The following is an 18,488-nucleotide window of genomic DNA, read 5'->3' as shown; positions in this document are numbered from 1 at the left end:
ACTCTGGAATTTACTATGTGTTCAGTCATTCATAAAGACATTCATTGATGTTCATGGGGTTGAATGCTCATTGGTTGGTTTGAGAGTGTGAAAGGTCAAAGGTGTTTGTGTCAGAATGGGTGCGGTTTGAAGGTGTATGATTGGTTGATATTTCAGTGTGAGAAGTGTGTGAGTGGTTTTACTAGTTTGGTACCAAATACGCATGCTTGGCGCCAAACACCCTTAATAACTCACTCCACCCTAAGACAGTCAGGAGGAAGGATGAATTTATCTCCTCTCCAAATATAAAGTCTCTCATTTATGATTAATGAAGACGATGTAATATCTGTCTAATCGGTAAGAATTAATTTACCAACGTTGCTCTGAATGTATTAAACACCTTATCAATTAATTATCTAATTAATCGGAACAGTTAAAGTAATCTAAAAGAATTAAATGTGTGAGTGTAAGTGTATGAGTGTATTCATTTATATTTACAGGTCACCTTTAATTATTATTCTTGTAATATCCATCATCAATAGTAATTGAAACATCATAGATAAAGAAAAGAACCCACCAGCTGTGTTATTGTTGTCTATAAATGGAGTTTTAGATAAATTACGGCTGTGACATATGTGTTCATACTAACCGAATTTTACTGTATACATTATTGTTACCGGCCGCCAGGAGGCGGTCGGTTATATGATATGAAAGTTTTAAATCGCTGTGCGTTTCTGCGGAGTTAACAATTTAAATAAAAATATTCAACATCATATCGCCGGCATTATAATATTAAACAAAGATTGTCTAAATAGGAAAAAGCACAATAATCGTAAAATTTAATTTTATAAATAATGGGGTAAATATTTTATCCAATCCTGAGTGACAAACTTTGATATAACTGAGGTGCGGAGAAAATTAGTACGAGTGTTAGGCATAGTCTAAAACAACGACCGCGTTGTTAACCAACAATTTTCCTTTCTCTTTTTAAAACAGGATCTGCTGAATTAATTTGAAATGAAGTGTATATTTAAACATTTCCTATGGATGTTTTTCAAAAATGTGATGAAATATTGATTTCTTAAAAGCAAAGAATATTACGACATGTTGGTCCAGGAGACTAGGATAGAGCGCGTTTTACAATGTGCCAAACATTTTCCCGCCACATCTCAACACCAAAACAAAGAGATTGAAAGAGAAGAAATGTAGTGGTGGATCTAGAAGGAGTTGGGAGGGGGGTTAACATCATCTAAGAGAGAGCGAGGAGCCCCACATGTTATATATTTGTTGCGTTTTTATTAAGGTAAAGCTATAGCTAAGTTTAAACTTCAGTTTTTGTACTTTTTATGTTAAACTACTTAAACAGCAAGTTGTACCAAACTGAGTGCAGAGACGCAGAGGACTATGCATAGTTTATATATCTGCCTAACATGTAATATTGTACATGCATTATGCGATCTGCATTGTCGCATGCATTTTTTTTTCATGTCACGAGGATATTTTCAGTGGCGTAGCATCGTTTTTGAAAATGGGGGGGGGCCAGCCAGAGAAAATTTTTTTTTACTTACCAGTAAAAGTTGACAAGCAAAAAAAAAAAATAAAGAAAGGGTAAATGAAAAAGTTGCCCAAAGTCGAAAATCCAATTTTTTTTTTTTTTGGGGGGGGGGGGGGGGGGTTATAGGTAAACTTCTTATCAGTGTCAACTACTTTTAGTACCAATCCTAATACTACATTCCGGTGATCACTAAAAGTCTAAAGGTGGGGGCCAACAAGCCTTTCAATTTAAAACATTTCCTGTAGTATAAGTAAGGTTGGGAAAAAAAGTGATGAATATAAGAATTTTTTTTTAAAACAGCAAATTTCAGTTTCTGAAAGGAACTTCAACAGTTATATAAATTGGTTTGCGGCCGATTTTTGCCGCTTGCGTCAATATATTTCTTGTTTAGATTGTTATAATTTAATAAATTGAACCTCTCTCTTTTTACAGTCAGTTTTCGTTATTAAAATGAATTACTGTAAATTAAAATACTTGAGTATCACAACATTATATAATTATACCTTTGTAAGCCTTGATATTATGACATTATGTCTTACTTTTTAATATCTTGATATCACTTTTCCTGTCTTACCTTTGTAAGTCCACACAGAGAAGATTGATCCTTCCTGGTTATCTTTTTCTTTACTGACAACCTCTTCAAACCTCTTGGTCATGTCCAACACAAGGATGAAGAAGGCCTTTGGTGTTACATAAATTTGGTGACAGGCGTAATATGCCAACTGCCCAGCAAAGTCCAACATGCTGACTGTTGGTAACTTTTCTTTTTCAGACAAGATTTTTTCAAAAAGTCCCTCCTTAACCATTGCTTGTGCCTCTGAGGAGAGAACATTGGACATTATTTCTACTATATTCTCTTCTTCTTTTCCTTCAGTTAGTGACCTGGACATTTCGATATTCTCTTCTTTCTGTTCGTCATTGCCTTCAGTTGGAGAACTGGACCTCTCAACATTTTTTTCTTTCTTTTCTTCTCTGCTATAAATTTCTTCAGAGCTTTTATCAGTACTTTCTAGTTCTAAATTGTCTTCATTTGTATCGGAGATGTCAAATGCACTAGATGGGTCTGGTATCAAATCTGCAGTGTTTATCCTGATAAATGTCTTCAATGGTGAGTCATCATCTGCCACTGTAAAAAAATTTAAAGATTTCTTTTTAAAGCACATCATTTAGTTGTTATATTTCTTTTTTATCAAAACTTATGATAAAGAAGATAAATTTTACTGGATGTATCATATTTTTTTGAATAGATTATTCAAAGCAAATTAGAACTGTCCAAAGGGGACAAAATACCCCCGGCTGGGTTTTCAGAAGTAATTTTTTCCTTAATAAAGATATGTATCAAACACAAATTAGAAAATTTTTCTTCCAGTGACCTTGAATTTCCCCATATAACCTTGAGTGAAGGTCATGACACACCCTTGGGTCATGGGCAATCTTTGTGTAAAGGAGAACCTACCAAGTTTATCCATAAGAAAGATATGGACCGGACACGAATTATGAAATTTTTCTTCAAGTGACCTTCAAGTTCCCAAAATGACCTTGGATCAAGGTCATGACACACCCTTGGGTCATGGGCAATTTTTTGTAAAATGAAAACCTACCAAGTTTATCCATAAGAAAGATATGACCTTGAACTTCCCTAAATGACCTTGGGTCAAGGTCATGACACACTCTTAGGTCATAGGCAATCTTTGTGTGGATTAGTAGATTCTAATGTCCCTCTGTAAGAAAGATATGAACCGGACACGATTGCACAGACAGCTCGACGGACGGACGGACAGATAGACAGCTAGACAGACGGACAAAGTGATTCCTATATACCCCCCAAACTACGTTTTCGGGGGGTATAATAAAGAAATACAAAATCCAACATCCTTTTTACTGTTCATAAGTAATTTTTTTTAATATATACATCTTCACGGATTATTGATGGAGTAATTTTAGTTTAAGAAGCAGATTTCAATGCATTAATTCATTTAATTAGAGCCCCCTCTCAATCTTCTACTTTATCCCTGACCCAGGAGCCTTTAAATTCACAATTCTGGAAGAAGGACCCTTGTTCATTATCACTATATACTAAGTAGTTCATAACTGCTAAATACCAAGGAGCAGAGGAGGAGATTTTCAAAGAAAAAGTGCATTTTTGCTTTATTATCAAAAGAAGCTCCGCCCTAAAATCCCAACTCCTGACCCAGGGGCCATGAAATTCATAATTTTTAAAGAGGCAGTACATTTCTTTCTCAGGGTTGACTTGGAAATACCAGAGGTTGGAATTACCAGTGGTAAATACTGGTATTTCCTGTCCTGGTAAATACTACAAAGAATGAGTGCACTTAAGAACGTCAATTTTGCATTTCGATTTGAGTCATTGAATTTTGACAGATTTATTGCATTTTTGTCTTTTTATAATTGGAATTGCAATAATGTTCGTGATTCACAATTAAAATTCAATTCAAGCTTCTTTCCTAAAAAGAAAATATACAGAAATTGTTTTTACCTTCTAAAATTCCATCTCTAACAATGAAGATATGTTGATGGACTTCCAGTCCCCTGGTGGACTCTGTAACTTCACCAACATTTTGTCGTTTCCCTCTAAATAGCTTCAGCAGTGTTGTTATTCCCCAGGTTGACTCTGTTACTTCACCACGATTCTGGCATTGCTTTCTTAATCGCTTCAGTAGTGTTGTTTTCCCAGCCTCACCACATCCAACAAGTATTCCTCGGGCATGAAAAACAGTTGTTTTCTCCTTTTTCAGAAACTCTACAAAACAAAAACAATAATAAAGAAATAATAAAGACTGATTTAATTCTTTACATTTCAGAAGAAAACACATATTTTGACAACAAAGCTTAAAACAAGTAAATATCTTAATCTGGCTAGTTTATCTTAAATGCTTCATGGATGATGTAGAACTGTAGCTATATCTGACTGAGAAAATTTGGATAGAGCAGCCAGTACTGTTCTATCAATATTATAATAATTAATACATTCAATGATCCATGGATATTAGGTCAGGTTATAGAGCTTGATGTCAGGTCACATGATTATGATAAAGACAGGTCTAGTGAAGATGAGTTCGGGCCAAGTTTTGTTGAGGTCATGTCTGTAGTGAAGTTAAGGTCATGTCTGCAGTGAAGTTAATATCATGTCTGTAGTGAAGTTAAGGTCTTGTCTTTAGTGAAGTTAAGGTAATGTCTGTAGTGAAGTTGAAGTCAAATCTTTAGTGAAGATAAGGTCATGTTTGTAGTGAAGTTAAGGTCAAGTCTGTAGTGAAGTTCAGGTCAAGTCTTTTGTGAAATTTAGGTCAAGTCTTTAGTAAAGTTAAGGTCATGTCTTTTGTGAAGTTAAGGTCATGTCTTTTGTGAAGTTAAGGTCATGTCTGTAGTGAAGTTAAGGTCTTGTATTTAGTGAAATTAAGGTCTTGTCTTTAGTGAAATTAAGGTCTTGTCTTTAGTGAAGTTAAGGTCATGTCTTTAGTGAAGTTAAGGTCATGTCTTTAGTGAAGTTATGGTCATGTCTTTTGTGAAGTTAAGGTCTTGTATTTAGTGAAATTAAGGTCATGTCTTCAGTGAAGTTAAGGTCATGTCTGTAGTGAAGTTAAGGTCATGTCTTTTGTGAAATTAAGGTCAAGTCTTTAGTAAAGTTAAGGTCATGTCTTTTGTGATTTGTTAAGGACATGTCTTTAGTGAAGTTAAGGTCATGTCTTTAGTGAAGTTAAGGTCATGTCTGTAGTGAAGTTAAGATTATGTCTTTAGTGAAGTTAAGGTCATGTCTTTATTAAAGGTAAGGTCATGTCTGTAGTGAAGTTAAGGTTATGTCTTTAGTGAAGTTAAGGTCATGTCTGTAGTGAAGTTAAGGTCAGGTCTTTAGTGAAGTTAAGGTCATGTCTTTAGTAAAGTTACGTTCATGTCTGTAGTGGAGTTAGGGTCATGTCTTTAGTGAAGTTAAAGTCAAGTCTTCAGTGAAGTTTAGGTCATGTCTGTAGTGAAGTTAAGGTCATGTTTGTAGTGAAGGTAAGGTCAAGTCTGTAGTGAAGTTAAGATCATGTCTTTAGTGAAGTTAATGTCATGTTTGTAGTGAAGTTAACGTCATGTCTTTAGTGAAGTTAAGGTCATGTCTGTAGTGAAGTTAAGGTCATGTCTGTAGTGAAGTTAAGGTCATGTTTGTAGTGAAGTTAAGGTCATGTCTTTAGTGAAGTTAAGGTCATGTCTGTAGTGAAGTTAAGGTCAAGTCTGTAGTGAAGTTAAGGTCATGTCTTTAGTGAAGTTAAGGTCATGTCTTTAGTGAAGTTAAGGTCTTGTCTTTAGTGAAGTTAAGGTCTTGTCTGTAGTGAAGTTAAGGTCATGTTTGTAGTGAAGTTAAGGTCATGTTTGTAGTGAAGTTAAGGTCTTGTCTTTAGTGAAGGTAAGGTCATATCTGTAGTGAAGTTAAGGTCATATCTGTAGTGAAGTTAAGGTCATGTCTGTAGTGAAGTTAAGGTCATGTCTGTAGTGAAGTTAAGGCCATGTCTTTAGTAAAGTTAAGGCCATGTATGTAGCAAAGTTAAAGTCAAGTCTGTAGTGAAGGTAAGGTCAAGTCTGTAGTGAAGGTAAGGTCATGTCTTTAGTAAAGTTAAGGCCATGTCTGTAGTGAAGTTAAGGTCAAGTCTATATTGAAGTTAAGGTCAAGTCTGTAGTGAAGTTCAGGTCATGTTTTTAGTGATGTTAAGGTCAGGTCTTTAGTGATGTTAAGGTCATGTCTTTAGAGAAGTTAAGGTCAAGTCTGTAGTGAAGGTAAGGTCATGTCTTTAGTGAAGTTAAGGTCATGTCTTTAGTAAAGTTAAGGTCATGTCTTTAGTAAAGTTAAGGTTATGTCTTTAGTAAAGTTAAGGTCATGTCTTTAGTGAAGTTAAGGTCATGTCTTTAGTAAAGTTAAGGTCATGTTTGTAGTGAAGTTGTTAGGATGACTAATCTTGTTTATTTTCAATGAAGAGCCCTAAAGCTATTCTGTTCAAAATTAAAATGCATTCAAAAATCTTAACTAAGTAGTACTGGCATAGAGTACTTAGCTACTTAGTTGATACAAAAATGTGTTATGAACGATTTTAAGCTACTCTCTTTTTTAAGTATAATTCCCCTTGCAGAAATAAATCCTGGAGGGTCAGGAGAAGTCGGGATATCCTGGGATTTTCCTGAGATATCCTGACATGTCCTGCTCTCCAAAATTTCTGCTCCTGACAATTGTCAAATCCTGAGATGTCCTGATATCAGGTTCAGGATTCTATCAGGACATGTCAGGACTTCATGTAAACGCTTCCCCAGAACAGGTTCTTCCCAGGATTTTTCAGGACTTTTACAAGAGTTCTAGTCCTGACACAAGGAAATCTCAGGAATTTTGCTATTTTCTGAACTAAAACAAACTGAATCAAATAAGTCCTGGAATAACTTGAGATCAGGACTGCTCAATTCAAAGTCCTAGGATATCCTGAAGTCAAGACTCAATATCTCTATGTGGTCCCTTCATTACAATTGCCCATGTGTTAAGTGTTAATTCTTTCTGATGATAGCATCACAAATGATTGGGGGCCAGGCAGGAGTTTCTTTAATTTATTGACCTTCTAATCTTCATCCCATCAATTTGTAAATGCTTTCCTCAATCTAAACAACCTGTTGTGTCCCCCACTGTTACTTAAAGTAGAGCAGTATCCAATGAGGAGGGCCAATCAGGATTTGTGCGCCTTCTCAGACCAGTTCAAAATTTCAATGCAAACTGATGTTTGTGAGGAACATGAACGTATTTATACAGTAAAGAAGTGAAATATGCTTTGGGAAATACAATGTGTCATCACCATATTGAACTAGGTGTCAACATTTAAATGTTAATTGTGTCTTATTATGATGTCCATGAGATAAGGAAATATCGAAGATACGAATGACTTGGATGTAGTACGTGAGAGGAAAATTTCAAAGATTTGCTGGTACTCAAGAATGTTAAGAAAAGGGTATGTGCATGGGCTTTAAATTTGTATTTCCATCCCTCATTTCAGATTACTATGATTATTAAGCATAGTATCTTAACATCTGTGTTAATTATAAATTAGTACTTAATTTACATATAAATACAGTATGTTATCAGTAAATACAATATATGTGTAAAATAAATGTACATGAATTACATCATCAGACATCATGTAATTATTGTTTTATATATAGTTTTTAATATATGATCAAACATTTTCCTAAACAATTCTTCCAGATTCTCTGTAGTTTCTTTGAAGAACTATACATAAACAAGGTCAAATGTACATCATTAAAGTACACAGCTCACTGCTAAGTACTATTTTATATATTATCTTTATTTCTTTCAGTGTAATTTGCTAATTTAACATTGATGCATATGAGTTTTTTATTGACTGGTCTTTCATAACCAACTGAACTATGAAAAAGATCATATTTTTATGCGCCTGGATCGATAGATCCCGGGCGTATATTGTTTTTGTCCTGTCTGTTTGTCTGTTGTCAACTTTAACCTTGGCCATAACTTTTGAACAATAAGAGATAGAGACTTTATATTTGGTATGCATACTCCACTAATAAAGTCCTTTCAAATGACATCAAGGTCAATGACCTTGTGACCTTGACTGTGACCTATATGCTAAAAATAGCTTTTTCCACTGTTTGTCATAAATTTTTAACCATAGGAGATAGGGACTTCATATTTGGGATGCATACTCCACTAATAAAGCCCTTTCAGTTGACAACAAGGTCAATGATCTTGTGACCTTGACTGTGACCTATATGCTAAAAATAGCTTTTTACACTTTTTGCCATAACTTTTGAACCATAGGAGATAGGATCTTTATATTTGGGATGCATACTCCACTGATTAAGTTCTTTCAAATGACACCATGGTCAATGACCTTGTGACCTTGACTGTGACATATATGCTAAAAATAGCTTTTTACACTTTTTGCCATAACTTTTGAACCATAGGAGATAGGAACTTCATATTTGGGATGCATACTCCACTGATTAAGTTCTTTCAAATGACACCATGGTCAATGACCTTGACTGTGACCTATATGCTAAAAATAGCTTTTTACACTTTTTGCCATAACTTTAAACCATAGGAGCTAGGGACTTCATATTTGGGATGCATACTCCACTGATTAAGTTCTTTCAAATGACACCACGGTCAATGACCTTGTGACCTTGACTGTGACCAATATGCTAAAAATAGATTTTTTGAACTTTGTTGCCGCCGGGCGCATAGTGTTTCACAAACACATCTTGTTTTTTTTATTTTGACCATTAATATAAACATTATTGTGATAAATTGTTTTAGAATAATAAAGTATCTTAATTTAATACTTTACAGGCCTAATAACAGAATGCATCCCTGGAGTCAGTGTTATCTTCCTTGCATCATAAAAGACTTCTTAAGTTCCAAAGAAAAAAATGATTAAATAATAATTTGCAAAAATAATAATTCTATTGTCTTTTTAGTGTACAGAGGGACATTGTCCATATTTAATTGCATTTTGAGAACTTGAACCTGTTTTTGAAAGCAGTGACAAAATCACAGAGGTCATTATGACAATAAGGGGATTGTTGATCTCAGGAATATCTCAAGATATCCCAGGATTTTTACACTTCAAAGTCAAATTCCTGAGGCCAGGATGATGACAGGATTGTATTCCCAGGAAATCTTGAGACATCCCAGGATTTTTGTACTACCATGAAACATGTGCAATATTCCTAAGGTCAGGATAATTGTGGTCCCAGGAATTCTCGAGACATCTCAGGATATTTTGCTTTACCAGGATGTCCTGTGAAATCCTGAGAAATCCTTGTTCCAATACCATCCTTGCAATTCCTGAGGTCAGGTACCAGGATAATCCTGAGATTTCCTGGGATTTTTAACCAAGATATCTTGAGAAAATCTCAGGAAATCTTGGGATATCCTGGTCTATTTTCACAAGGGTCTTTTAATCAAAGACATTCCAAATTGAGAAATTCGACAATTTTAAGGATTTAGATGTATAACAAGGCACTTCCGGTAAAAATGACGGCGTTTGCCGATGATTGCCGATGTCGTAACACTGTTTCTGTCTAAGAGTTATCGACCGTCGTAAACAAGCATGGCTCTTCGTGAACACGGCTTGATAGACGCTGGCATTATACATGCCATCAGAGCAGAGAAAAATACTTAACAGAGGAAAGAACAAATGTTAGATTGATAGAAAACCATGATATAGTAGTTTTGTTAGACAAATTGCTGCATAAATAATCTTTTCAAAGTAAAATACATACTTGGGTTTTTCCATGTTCTAAAAATAGCACATCTTTCGATGTAGCACATCTTTCGATGTGTATAGAAAATGAGGTAATTTTTTTTTTATTTCTTTAAACTATGTAATTTTTCAACAGATTTTCGTTATTTCTAGTCGTTTTTCAATAAACATAGTAAAGAAACACAAGGAAGTGTGCATCTATAATCATGTTAATTCGCTAAACTAGATCTAGACCGCAGTTACAGCTACAGATCGGTCGAGTCATGTATTTGCATAAAAAAAATTCCCTGAGTTTTCTCTGATGAAAAAAAAACATTTTCTGTGCGAAACCATGGACATAACAGATGTTTTTTATTGTATAACTACATGACTGTATACTAAGGTTGTGTTTCCAAAATGAAAAAAAATCTTCCTGGTTCTAAATTAAAGGTTAATAAAATACTCGTAACAAAGAGAAAATTAATAAAATAAAATAAAAAAAGAACAAAACTTAAAGGACTAAATAATTTCTACTACATGTATTATTTAAAAAAAATAAACAAGAGGTCCACGGGCCTTATAGGTCACCTGAGTATCATGTAACAATTTTCCAGCGATTGCAATTGGTTCATGTTTTAATCCAAAAGCCATGAAATTCACAAATTTTGAAGGAGGCACCATTGCTTATCAAAGGGCAGATTTCAAAGCATTAATTTATTTTTAGTCAAAGTACCCCCCTGGTACCCCTGACCCAGCGGCCCTGAAATTATCTTTTTGAAAGAGGCCCCTTTCTTCATTATAAGGCCAGTATTTTTTTATGTTTAGGTTTAGTTATGAACATGAGAATAAAAAAGTCCCGAAGGAGAAGGAAATAAAATTTTTTTTTTGATAAATCAATTATTAACATTTGTACATTCTTCTTTTATGCTATTCTAACATGTCTAATTGGCTCCTTACTACTGGACACATAATGCTTACAAATAGGAAAGAAGAACATTTAATTGCTTATTTCATCATCTGCCAGTTTGGGCCAGTTATATAAATTTTGTGATTATGGTCAAAATATATTTTAAAAAATCAATTCTTTAAAAGTCTTTCAATATATCTTATTTTTTTAATATGTGTTAGGTGAATGTGTAGACATTGTTCTAAAATTTACTTGATGCCTAAAATTATAATTCCTATCATAATACAGACCGGGAGTATTGGGGAGTAGGGTGAACATCTTGCCTTATAATAGTTGAATTTTTTTTTATTTCTTCAGGTTATTGTTTATTTCTTCCTCAAATGGACCTAACTTCTCCATGTTCTCCCATAGTTTTATTCATTACATCTGATGCATAAGCAACCCTTTTCTGAAGAATGATGCTTAGACTGTAAGCTATAACAGAGACCTAAACAATGTCGCTGGCAATATGCAATAGCTACCACGGGCAGTTTAAAACCTGGGGGAGGAAAATAATTTACAGACAGATATTTTTGAAACGAATACATAATTATTATCTCACCAGCATGTCATTGTGCAATAAAGTCGTCGGCATTTTATTTGTCCTTTGAACGGGTGAAACGTTTTGAATGGCACTCGTACCGATGAATTTTACACTAATTTAAACCAAGCTAGCTTTATTTACCCGCCGTTTCATCTTAAAACCGGAAATGCGATTTCGTAAATTTGAAATCTCGATCCCGACTCAAATTTGACATCAGAAAGAAAAAAAATTGTTTTATTTTTTTCTGAAAATTAAAAACCTTGAGCGGAGGGTTTGTAAAACAGAAAATAAAATAAATCCTGGCCTTAAATATGTAATTAGATCATTAGTATAATAACCAGAAGCAAAGGATAAGATGTTCAAAGAATTCATGCATTTCACTATATAATCATTAGAGCCCCACCCTAAAACAAGAACCCCTGACCCTGGGGCCATAAAATTCACAATTTTGGTAGAGGCACTCTTGCTCATCATAACTATGTACTTAGTTGGTTTATTTAATACCCAGGAGCAGAGAAGAAGATTTTCAAAGAAATAATTCATATTCACTACCTACTTATTTAGCCCCGCCCTAGCACTAGAACCCCTGACCCCAGGGCCATGAATTTCACAATTTTGGTAGAGGACTCATTGCTGATTACAATCATGCAAACACTTTGACTGCTTGATGTCCAGGAGTAAAGAAGAAGATTTTTAAAGATTGCATTAATTTTAGTGGTTTTGGCCCCACCCCTCAGGCCCCAGGGGGGCAGGGATCATGAAATTCACAATTTTTGTTCCCCTTTACCCATAGATGCTTTGTGTCAAATTTGGTTGAAATTGGTTTAGGGGTTTTAGAGAAGAAGCTGAAAATGTTCAAATGTTAACACACGACGGACGACGGACAAACACGGATGGCAATAGGTCACCTGAGTGACTCAGGTGACCTAATAAATAAAAATAGGGAAAACACATTTGGTTTTTTAATCTAGGTATTCATTTCATAGAGAAAAAATACATGGGGAGGGGGGTATCATAATAAATATTTATATTAAACTTGATTTCATTTTCATGATTTTTGCAATTCTCTGTACATATGAGGAAAAAATACCATACTTTTTTAACTAACATAAGAACAAGATTACATGTACATTTTTTTTATCTCCCAGAATTATATATCAGATTTATTACATTTTTAACAATGTCCTTGATCTATTAACCTTGAAAAAAAAAACGTATTTATACACTTGTACAAGAACAATTCTGGGAGATAAAAAAAATGTACATGTAATCTTGTTCTGATATGTAGCTCATCTTTACTTATAAGTGAAGTATTAACGAAATCCGTTCCTCACTTATACTTACTTTGACTTATAGTACACTTATAAGTAAATTTCAAAATTTATAAGTGACTTATAAATTGCTTATAAGTGGATTATAAAACACTTATAAGTTTCTATTAGTTTTTTCTGTAAGGGATAACAAACGTAAACTAGATGTACTGTGAGCAATCTCACAATATATCCCTGCTGCAATTTCTAAAGTGCCTATTTCAAATTTTGTAAATGTGACCTGGAACTTTTCAAAAAATTGACACATCCTCTGGTCGTTTAATGGTCCTAAATAATCCTCCAGTAAAATATATACATACGATGTATCTCCTTTAGAAAACTAGAGGCATGTTACGAATTTAATAGTTTTTTCTGTCAGTGACCTTGAACCTGTGGCGTTGACATTGGCTCAATTTTATGACACATCCTCAGGTCAAAAAATAACTTTGTACTAGTTAAGCACGAGCTTTTGATGATTCTCCATCCATTAAAAAATTTTAGTCCTGATAAGTGCTGAACACCTTTTCTGTCAGTGACCTAGAATTTGCCAAAATGACCTTGAATGAAGGCAATGACTGTGAAATCATCTAACCTTCAGTGTTTAAAAGTAAGACTGATTTGTTTCTTTCACATTTATCCTCATCACAATGATAAATCACTGTTTCATCCATTTAAATTTTTTGACAGGCTTTTAGTAAAACAAATTGTCTGTTAACCAATGCTCACTTAAGTAGTAACCCGCTCTGATGTGTAAATAAACTCTGATGTGAATAATTATACACAAGTTCAACAATGGCAGCCACTTAGCATCGTTTTTGAAAAGGGGTAGTGGGGGGGGGTAGCCAAAGAAAATTACATTTTACTTACTTGAAACTCAAAAAATCCAATTGGGGGGGGGGGGGGATAGAGGCCGATTTTTTCCAATGCCGACTCCTATCAGTACCAATTTATCTGTATTCAACATGTGTCAACACTACATTTCCCTAGTATATCAATTTCCCTTAGTATGAAGTGTGTGGGGGGAGGGGCAACAAGCCTTTCACTTAACATTCCCAATAGTAAAAGTAATGTTGCTTCATGCCTGAATGGGCAAAACAGAGGGATGAACATGAAATCTACATCAGATATTAGATTCATATAACAAGATTCCTATGGGCTACATTGCTCACCTGAGTAAATTTGGCCATTGCTGTTACTTACCATACCCCCCTATTCCCTGCCCCCCTTTCATAATACCTTAAACCCTACCCCCAGGGGTCTTGATTTGGATAAGTTCATTGAAAATTAACACTACTCCAGGATGCTTCCACATGAATCTCAGGTTTTCAAGAGGAAGATTTTTAAAGATTTTTCATATATATTTCAATGTCAAACTTGGATTTTAGAGAAATTTAGAGAATCTACATTACCCATGGATGCTTCCACCTAATTTTAACCTTTTCTGTCCCAGGGGTTCTTAAGCAGATTTTTTAATGACCCTACCCTATTTTTGTCTTTTCTTGATTATCTTTCCTTGTGAGGGGACTCGACCCTTCATCTTAAACAATATAAACTGCCCTTAACCCAAGGATGCTTTGTACCAAGTTGGTCAAAATTGGCATAGTGGTTCTTTTTAGAAGTCGAAAATATGAAAAGTTTAGAGAGGGACGGACGACTGACAAAATGTAATCAGAAAAGCTCAATTGAGCCTTAGGCTCAGGTGAACTAAAAATGAATTCCCTCATATTGTGATTACCTCAATAAAGAGTGTATAAAAATTTCAAGCATCTTCAACATGTTCAGTGAGTAATTGCAGAGAAAACTATGATGAAAATTTACTACATATAGATAGTTTTCGATAGGCCTGAATTTAGCGAAAGTTACCTCCCGTTGGTCGCCATATTGGAGGTCGACTCTGTGATTTTCCCTCTTTGTCTTACCAAGTTTAAGAGGTTGTAGCAGAAATATTTGGTGGAAAATCTTTAATAAATATTTTTTTTTAAAATAAAAGAGGCTTTAAAAAATTTATATACAGTACTTCAGAAAAATAATGATTTCTAATTCAAAATAGCAAATATTGAAATTTTCAATAGGTTGAACAATGAAGGAATATGAGCATTGGACCTCCAGTATGGCGGCCAACGGGAAATAACTCTCGCTAAATTCTGGCCTATCGAAAACTATCTATTGTACAGACAGAGACACACAGATAAACAGGAAGTTGACAACAAATTAAAACAAGACTAAAACCTATCATATGACATGCCTAAACAAGGAGTGTGCAACAATCTTAAGCCTCTTCATTCTTCAATGAGTGGACAGTAATTGCTGAGAAAAAAACCTGATGAAAATTTGTGTTAATCAGATACATAAAAAATGAATCCCACCATATGCCATATGACCTGTAAAAATAAAGAGTGCTTAAATTTTAAGCACCTGCAATGAATAATTACTGGAAAAAACTGTTAAAAAATTGTTTCAGACAGAAAGACACAAGGGTAAAACAATAAAAGCCCCTCTCCTTTAGAGCGTTGGTATAATTATTTAATTCTGCAATTTGGCTTCATTTTCAGTTTGCCCAAAAAAATATTTAATATACATCACACTGCACATCAATCATGTACATGTAGAATGTCAACCCAATGCACAGTGTAGATTTACTGAACACCTGCTACAGAAATACACAACATTCCTAGACAGAGCTGTGTTAATGTCAATGGTGTTTATATCTCACTGTCAACTTGTACAAAATGTCATCTGAAATGTCAAATGAAAATTGGTAAAATATTGTAGTCACCAAGATTGAATTTTGTTTGAATGGGATGTTAAAAGAACCATATATCAACTATGACATTGACCCCTCCACATCACTGATCTGCGATACCTGCACCCCCACCCCCAATCCACCTATATTACACCTGTAAACCCCCCTCCCACTCCATCCCTTGTACAACTGCCCACTCCCCATTTCCTGCTGAAGTTGATCTACAAACCAGACAACTGGACTGGTACTGATTTACTCACTTTAGTACATGTACAGTACAAACCAGACAACTGGACTGGTACTGATTTACTCACTTACAAATTAGTACATGTATAGTAGTCAAGTGACAATAAACTGTCAACCCATTAGAAGACAATATCAATGAGAGTCATTGTATATGTATTTCATTAGCCAAAGAGAGAAGGTTAAACATTGTATGTGATGTAGTACAGAGTCTATGTCAACTCTACTATACTATATACTTACTACTATTAAAACATCTCAACCTGCCCCTCATGTTTGACATAGTGTTTAATTTAATTCGTTATTATGAGTTTTATCATCACTTTTTATTTATTTATTTTTCCCCTTTTTTATGCAAACAAAGTGAATAATATTTTTTATAAAAATCACCAGGCTGTTTCCAAGATAATCTTAAAAAATCTACTATGTGTTATTGCATGCTTAATCATGTTAATCATGTTTAATTTTTGTTTTCTGTGATATTTTTATCTGTGATACTCGATTCAGGAGTTCTACAGAAAACATGTTGATTGTTATGAATTGTACAAAATGTCAACTTTACATTGAATTTACTTCCTTTCAAATGCACAAATAACTAAACCAAGTACACATTAAATAACTCTTAACTGATTAAATAATAAGCATTTTATCCTGCATGTATTTACTTTAGTTTTCATGTTATAAATAACAGTTAATAATTTAAATGTATCCTCATATTTGTAATAATTCTTGTTACTTAATGCATCAAGGTATAATAGACTTAGTCATTTAATTTAATTACACTAAATACAATAAAAATGTTGATTAATGTCTTGTAAATATATATATAAAACACTGATAATAATACAGTGTACACACTGAACGTTGTAAAACAAAACACACAATCATACTTAAGTATAACTTACCAGTCAGGGAGTCCCCGGTTATAAGTCTGTAAATGTTCACTGTGTTGTAGAGTGATCCGATCCAGACACAGTGAGTTCTGTCATCATAACTCAGGCCCCGTGGTCCGACTATCCCGTGTTGTTCTCTCTCTATCAGTGACAGGAGTCGCCCGTCACTGTCCAGTATATGCATTGTGTGGGTGTTATAATCACACACCAGGATGTGTGACAGCGCGTCAGTACAGATTCCATGTGGTGCTAGTCCTGATCCTGATGGAGGACCTCTGTAGGTGAAGCGATGTCTCCCTCCTCTGTCTGTCACCACTACACAGTCCCGGTCAGACACAATAACATCTCCATTGCGGTTCTCTGTGATGTATCTAGGTACACTATACAGTCCCTGACCTTTGTTGTTGTGCTGTATGGTCTGTATGTGTTCTCCAGTGTTGGTGTAACGGTTTACCTGGCCTGTATCTGTATCAGTATTATACATCCCGACCAGCAGGTGTCCAGTGGAGGGGGAGCTGTAGACACACTGTGGTCTCCATGGTGCTATATAAGGTATTACTGTGGTCTTTATTCTGTGATCTTTAGACAGTTTAATGATGTTACGGTCACTGTCTTTATAAATTAAGTCACCACCACCAGTCACAGTATGTAATCCAGTATCATATTCACTTAAATCTTTCACATGATGTAGTTTTTTACCCGCGGTGTTTGTCAGTATAAGATTGCCTTTATTATCACTGATCCAGACCTGGTCTGATGTCACGTGGGTAATGTGACGACACCCACTAACACCTGGCACTCTGATAGATTCCTGTAACACCAATCTATACATCATTGATACCAGGCATCTATTTCTTCTCTGTGACTTTATTATCCTGTGTTGATTTCCTTCTGTAAATAACATTGTGTCATAATTATCTACATCAATAACAGGAGTCTGTTTACACATTTAACAATGCCTTAATACATCAATAAGAGGGCTCTCTTCACAATATACTCATTAACTCAGATTTATTCATGCTTTGGTTTTATAAACTTACAGAGAAGAATTAAGACCCAGATAAATATAAATACCTTTATACTGAGAACTCAATGCTTTGTCTCCAATAATAACAACCTCCAAGTGTTCTCAACCAAACCTGTCCAACAAAGAATTATTTATATATCAAAACATATAATATAAATTGTGAAATGCTGGAAAACTTTTTAGGTAACAATATAAAATCACTAGACATTGTATTTACCTTTAGTGGGTCAATTTTATCAATTACAAAAGAATTAGAATTATAAACACTGATTTTTTTTAATAATATATATTTTACAAGTTGTGCCGCATTTAATCTTGATGTTCTTAATAAAAACAGAATATGATACTCTCTGTATTTAAAGTACTTGGACACAGCTTTGAAGTTAATTTTTCTGTATAGTATCACGAATTATATATTTTAATAGCATTTCACACAAAAATTAATTAAAAATCTTATTTCATTTAAAAGTTATCAAAACTTTAAATTTTTTGGCAGGTTGGATTCTTGCACTTTCACAAATTTTAGCTTTATTCTTAATCCTTAGGAAAAGTGCCAATCTTGTGTAATAATGAGAAATACTAAAACTTAAATCCAGAAATATAATTTTCTTCAGAGTAGAAACGTTAGAAAGCAAACTCCTTCAAAATTATCCTCATTCCTTTGTGTACACAATGTACAAAGTTTAGCAAATCGAGCACACTCGTGTTATGTACACAGTTTTTGTAAACAAGGCAAAAGCCTGTTATTGTTTGATGTTTACAATTCACCGGATGCGCGTAATCGCCAAAGTCTGCTCACCAGAACTGCACGGACTGACAATATATTGTGTGTTTGTTTTGCTCTCGACTCTGAATTTTCTGGATTATAGTATTATTAATGATATTTTTCATTAATACACAACAAGATTGCCAATTTTCGTAAGGATTAAGAATAAAGTTAAAATTTCTTAAAGTGCAAGAATTTGTCAATAAAAACAGCAAAAAACTTTAAGATTT

General features: G+C 34.3%; 1 protein-coding gene across 1 annotated transcript in view; it reads right to left on the bottom strand.

Moving 5' to 3' along the window:
• LOC134244362 (uncharacterized) overlaps positions 1-17,414 on the bottom strand; it is a 35,275-nt gene extending 17,861 nt beyond the window's left edge. The window contains exons 1-3 of the mRNA XM_062726643.1: positions 16,478-17,414; positions 4,032-4,295; positions 2,109-2,660 (exon numbers count right to left, since the gene is read on the bottom strand). Of these exons, the coding sequence (XP_062582627.1) occupies positions 2,109-2,660; positions 4,032-4,295; positions 16,478-17,414 (1,753 nt within the window). The remainder of the gene's footprint in view (positions 1-2,108; positions 2,661-4,031; positions 4,296-16,477) is intronic.
• Positions 17,415-18,488: the final 1,074 nt, after the last annotated feature.

This window comes from Saccostrea cucullata, unplaced genomic scaffold, assembly GCF_032062105.1.
Source record: "Saccostrea cucullata isolate Sc308-1 unplaced genomic scaffold, CSIRO_AGI_Scuc_v1 ctg760, whole genome shotgun sequence".
In the NCBI taxonomy this organism is placed as follows: domain Eukaryota; kingdom Metazoa; phylum Mollusca; class Bivalvia; order Ostreida; family Ostreidae; genus Saccostrea; species Saccostrea cuccullata.
This window is presented reverse-complemented; position numbering and strand designations above follow the sequence as displayed.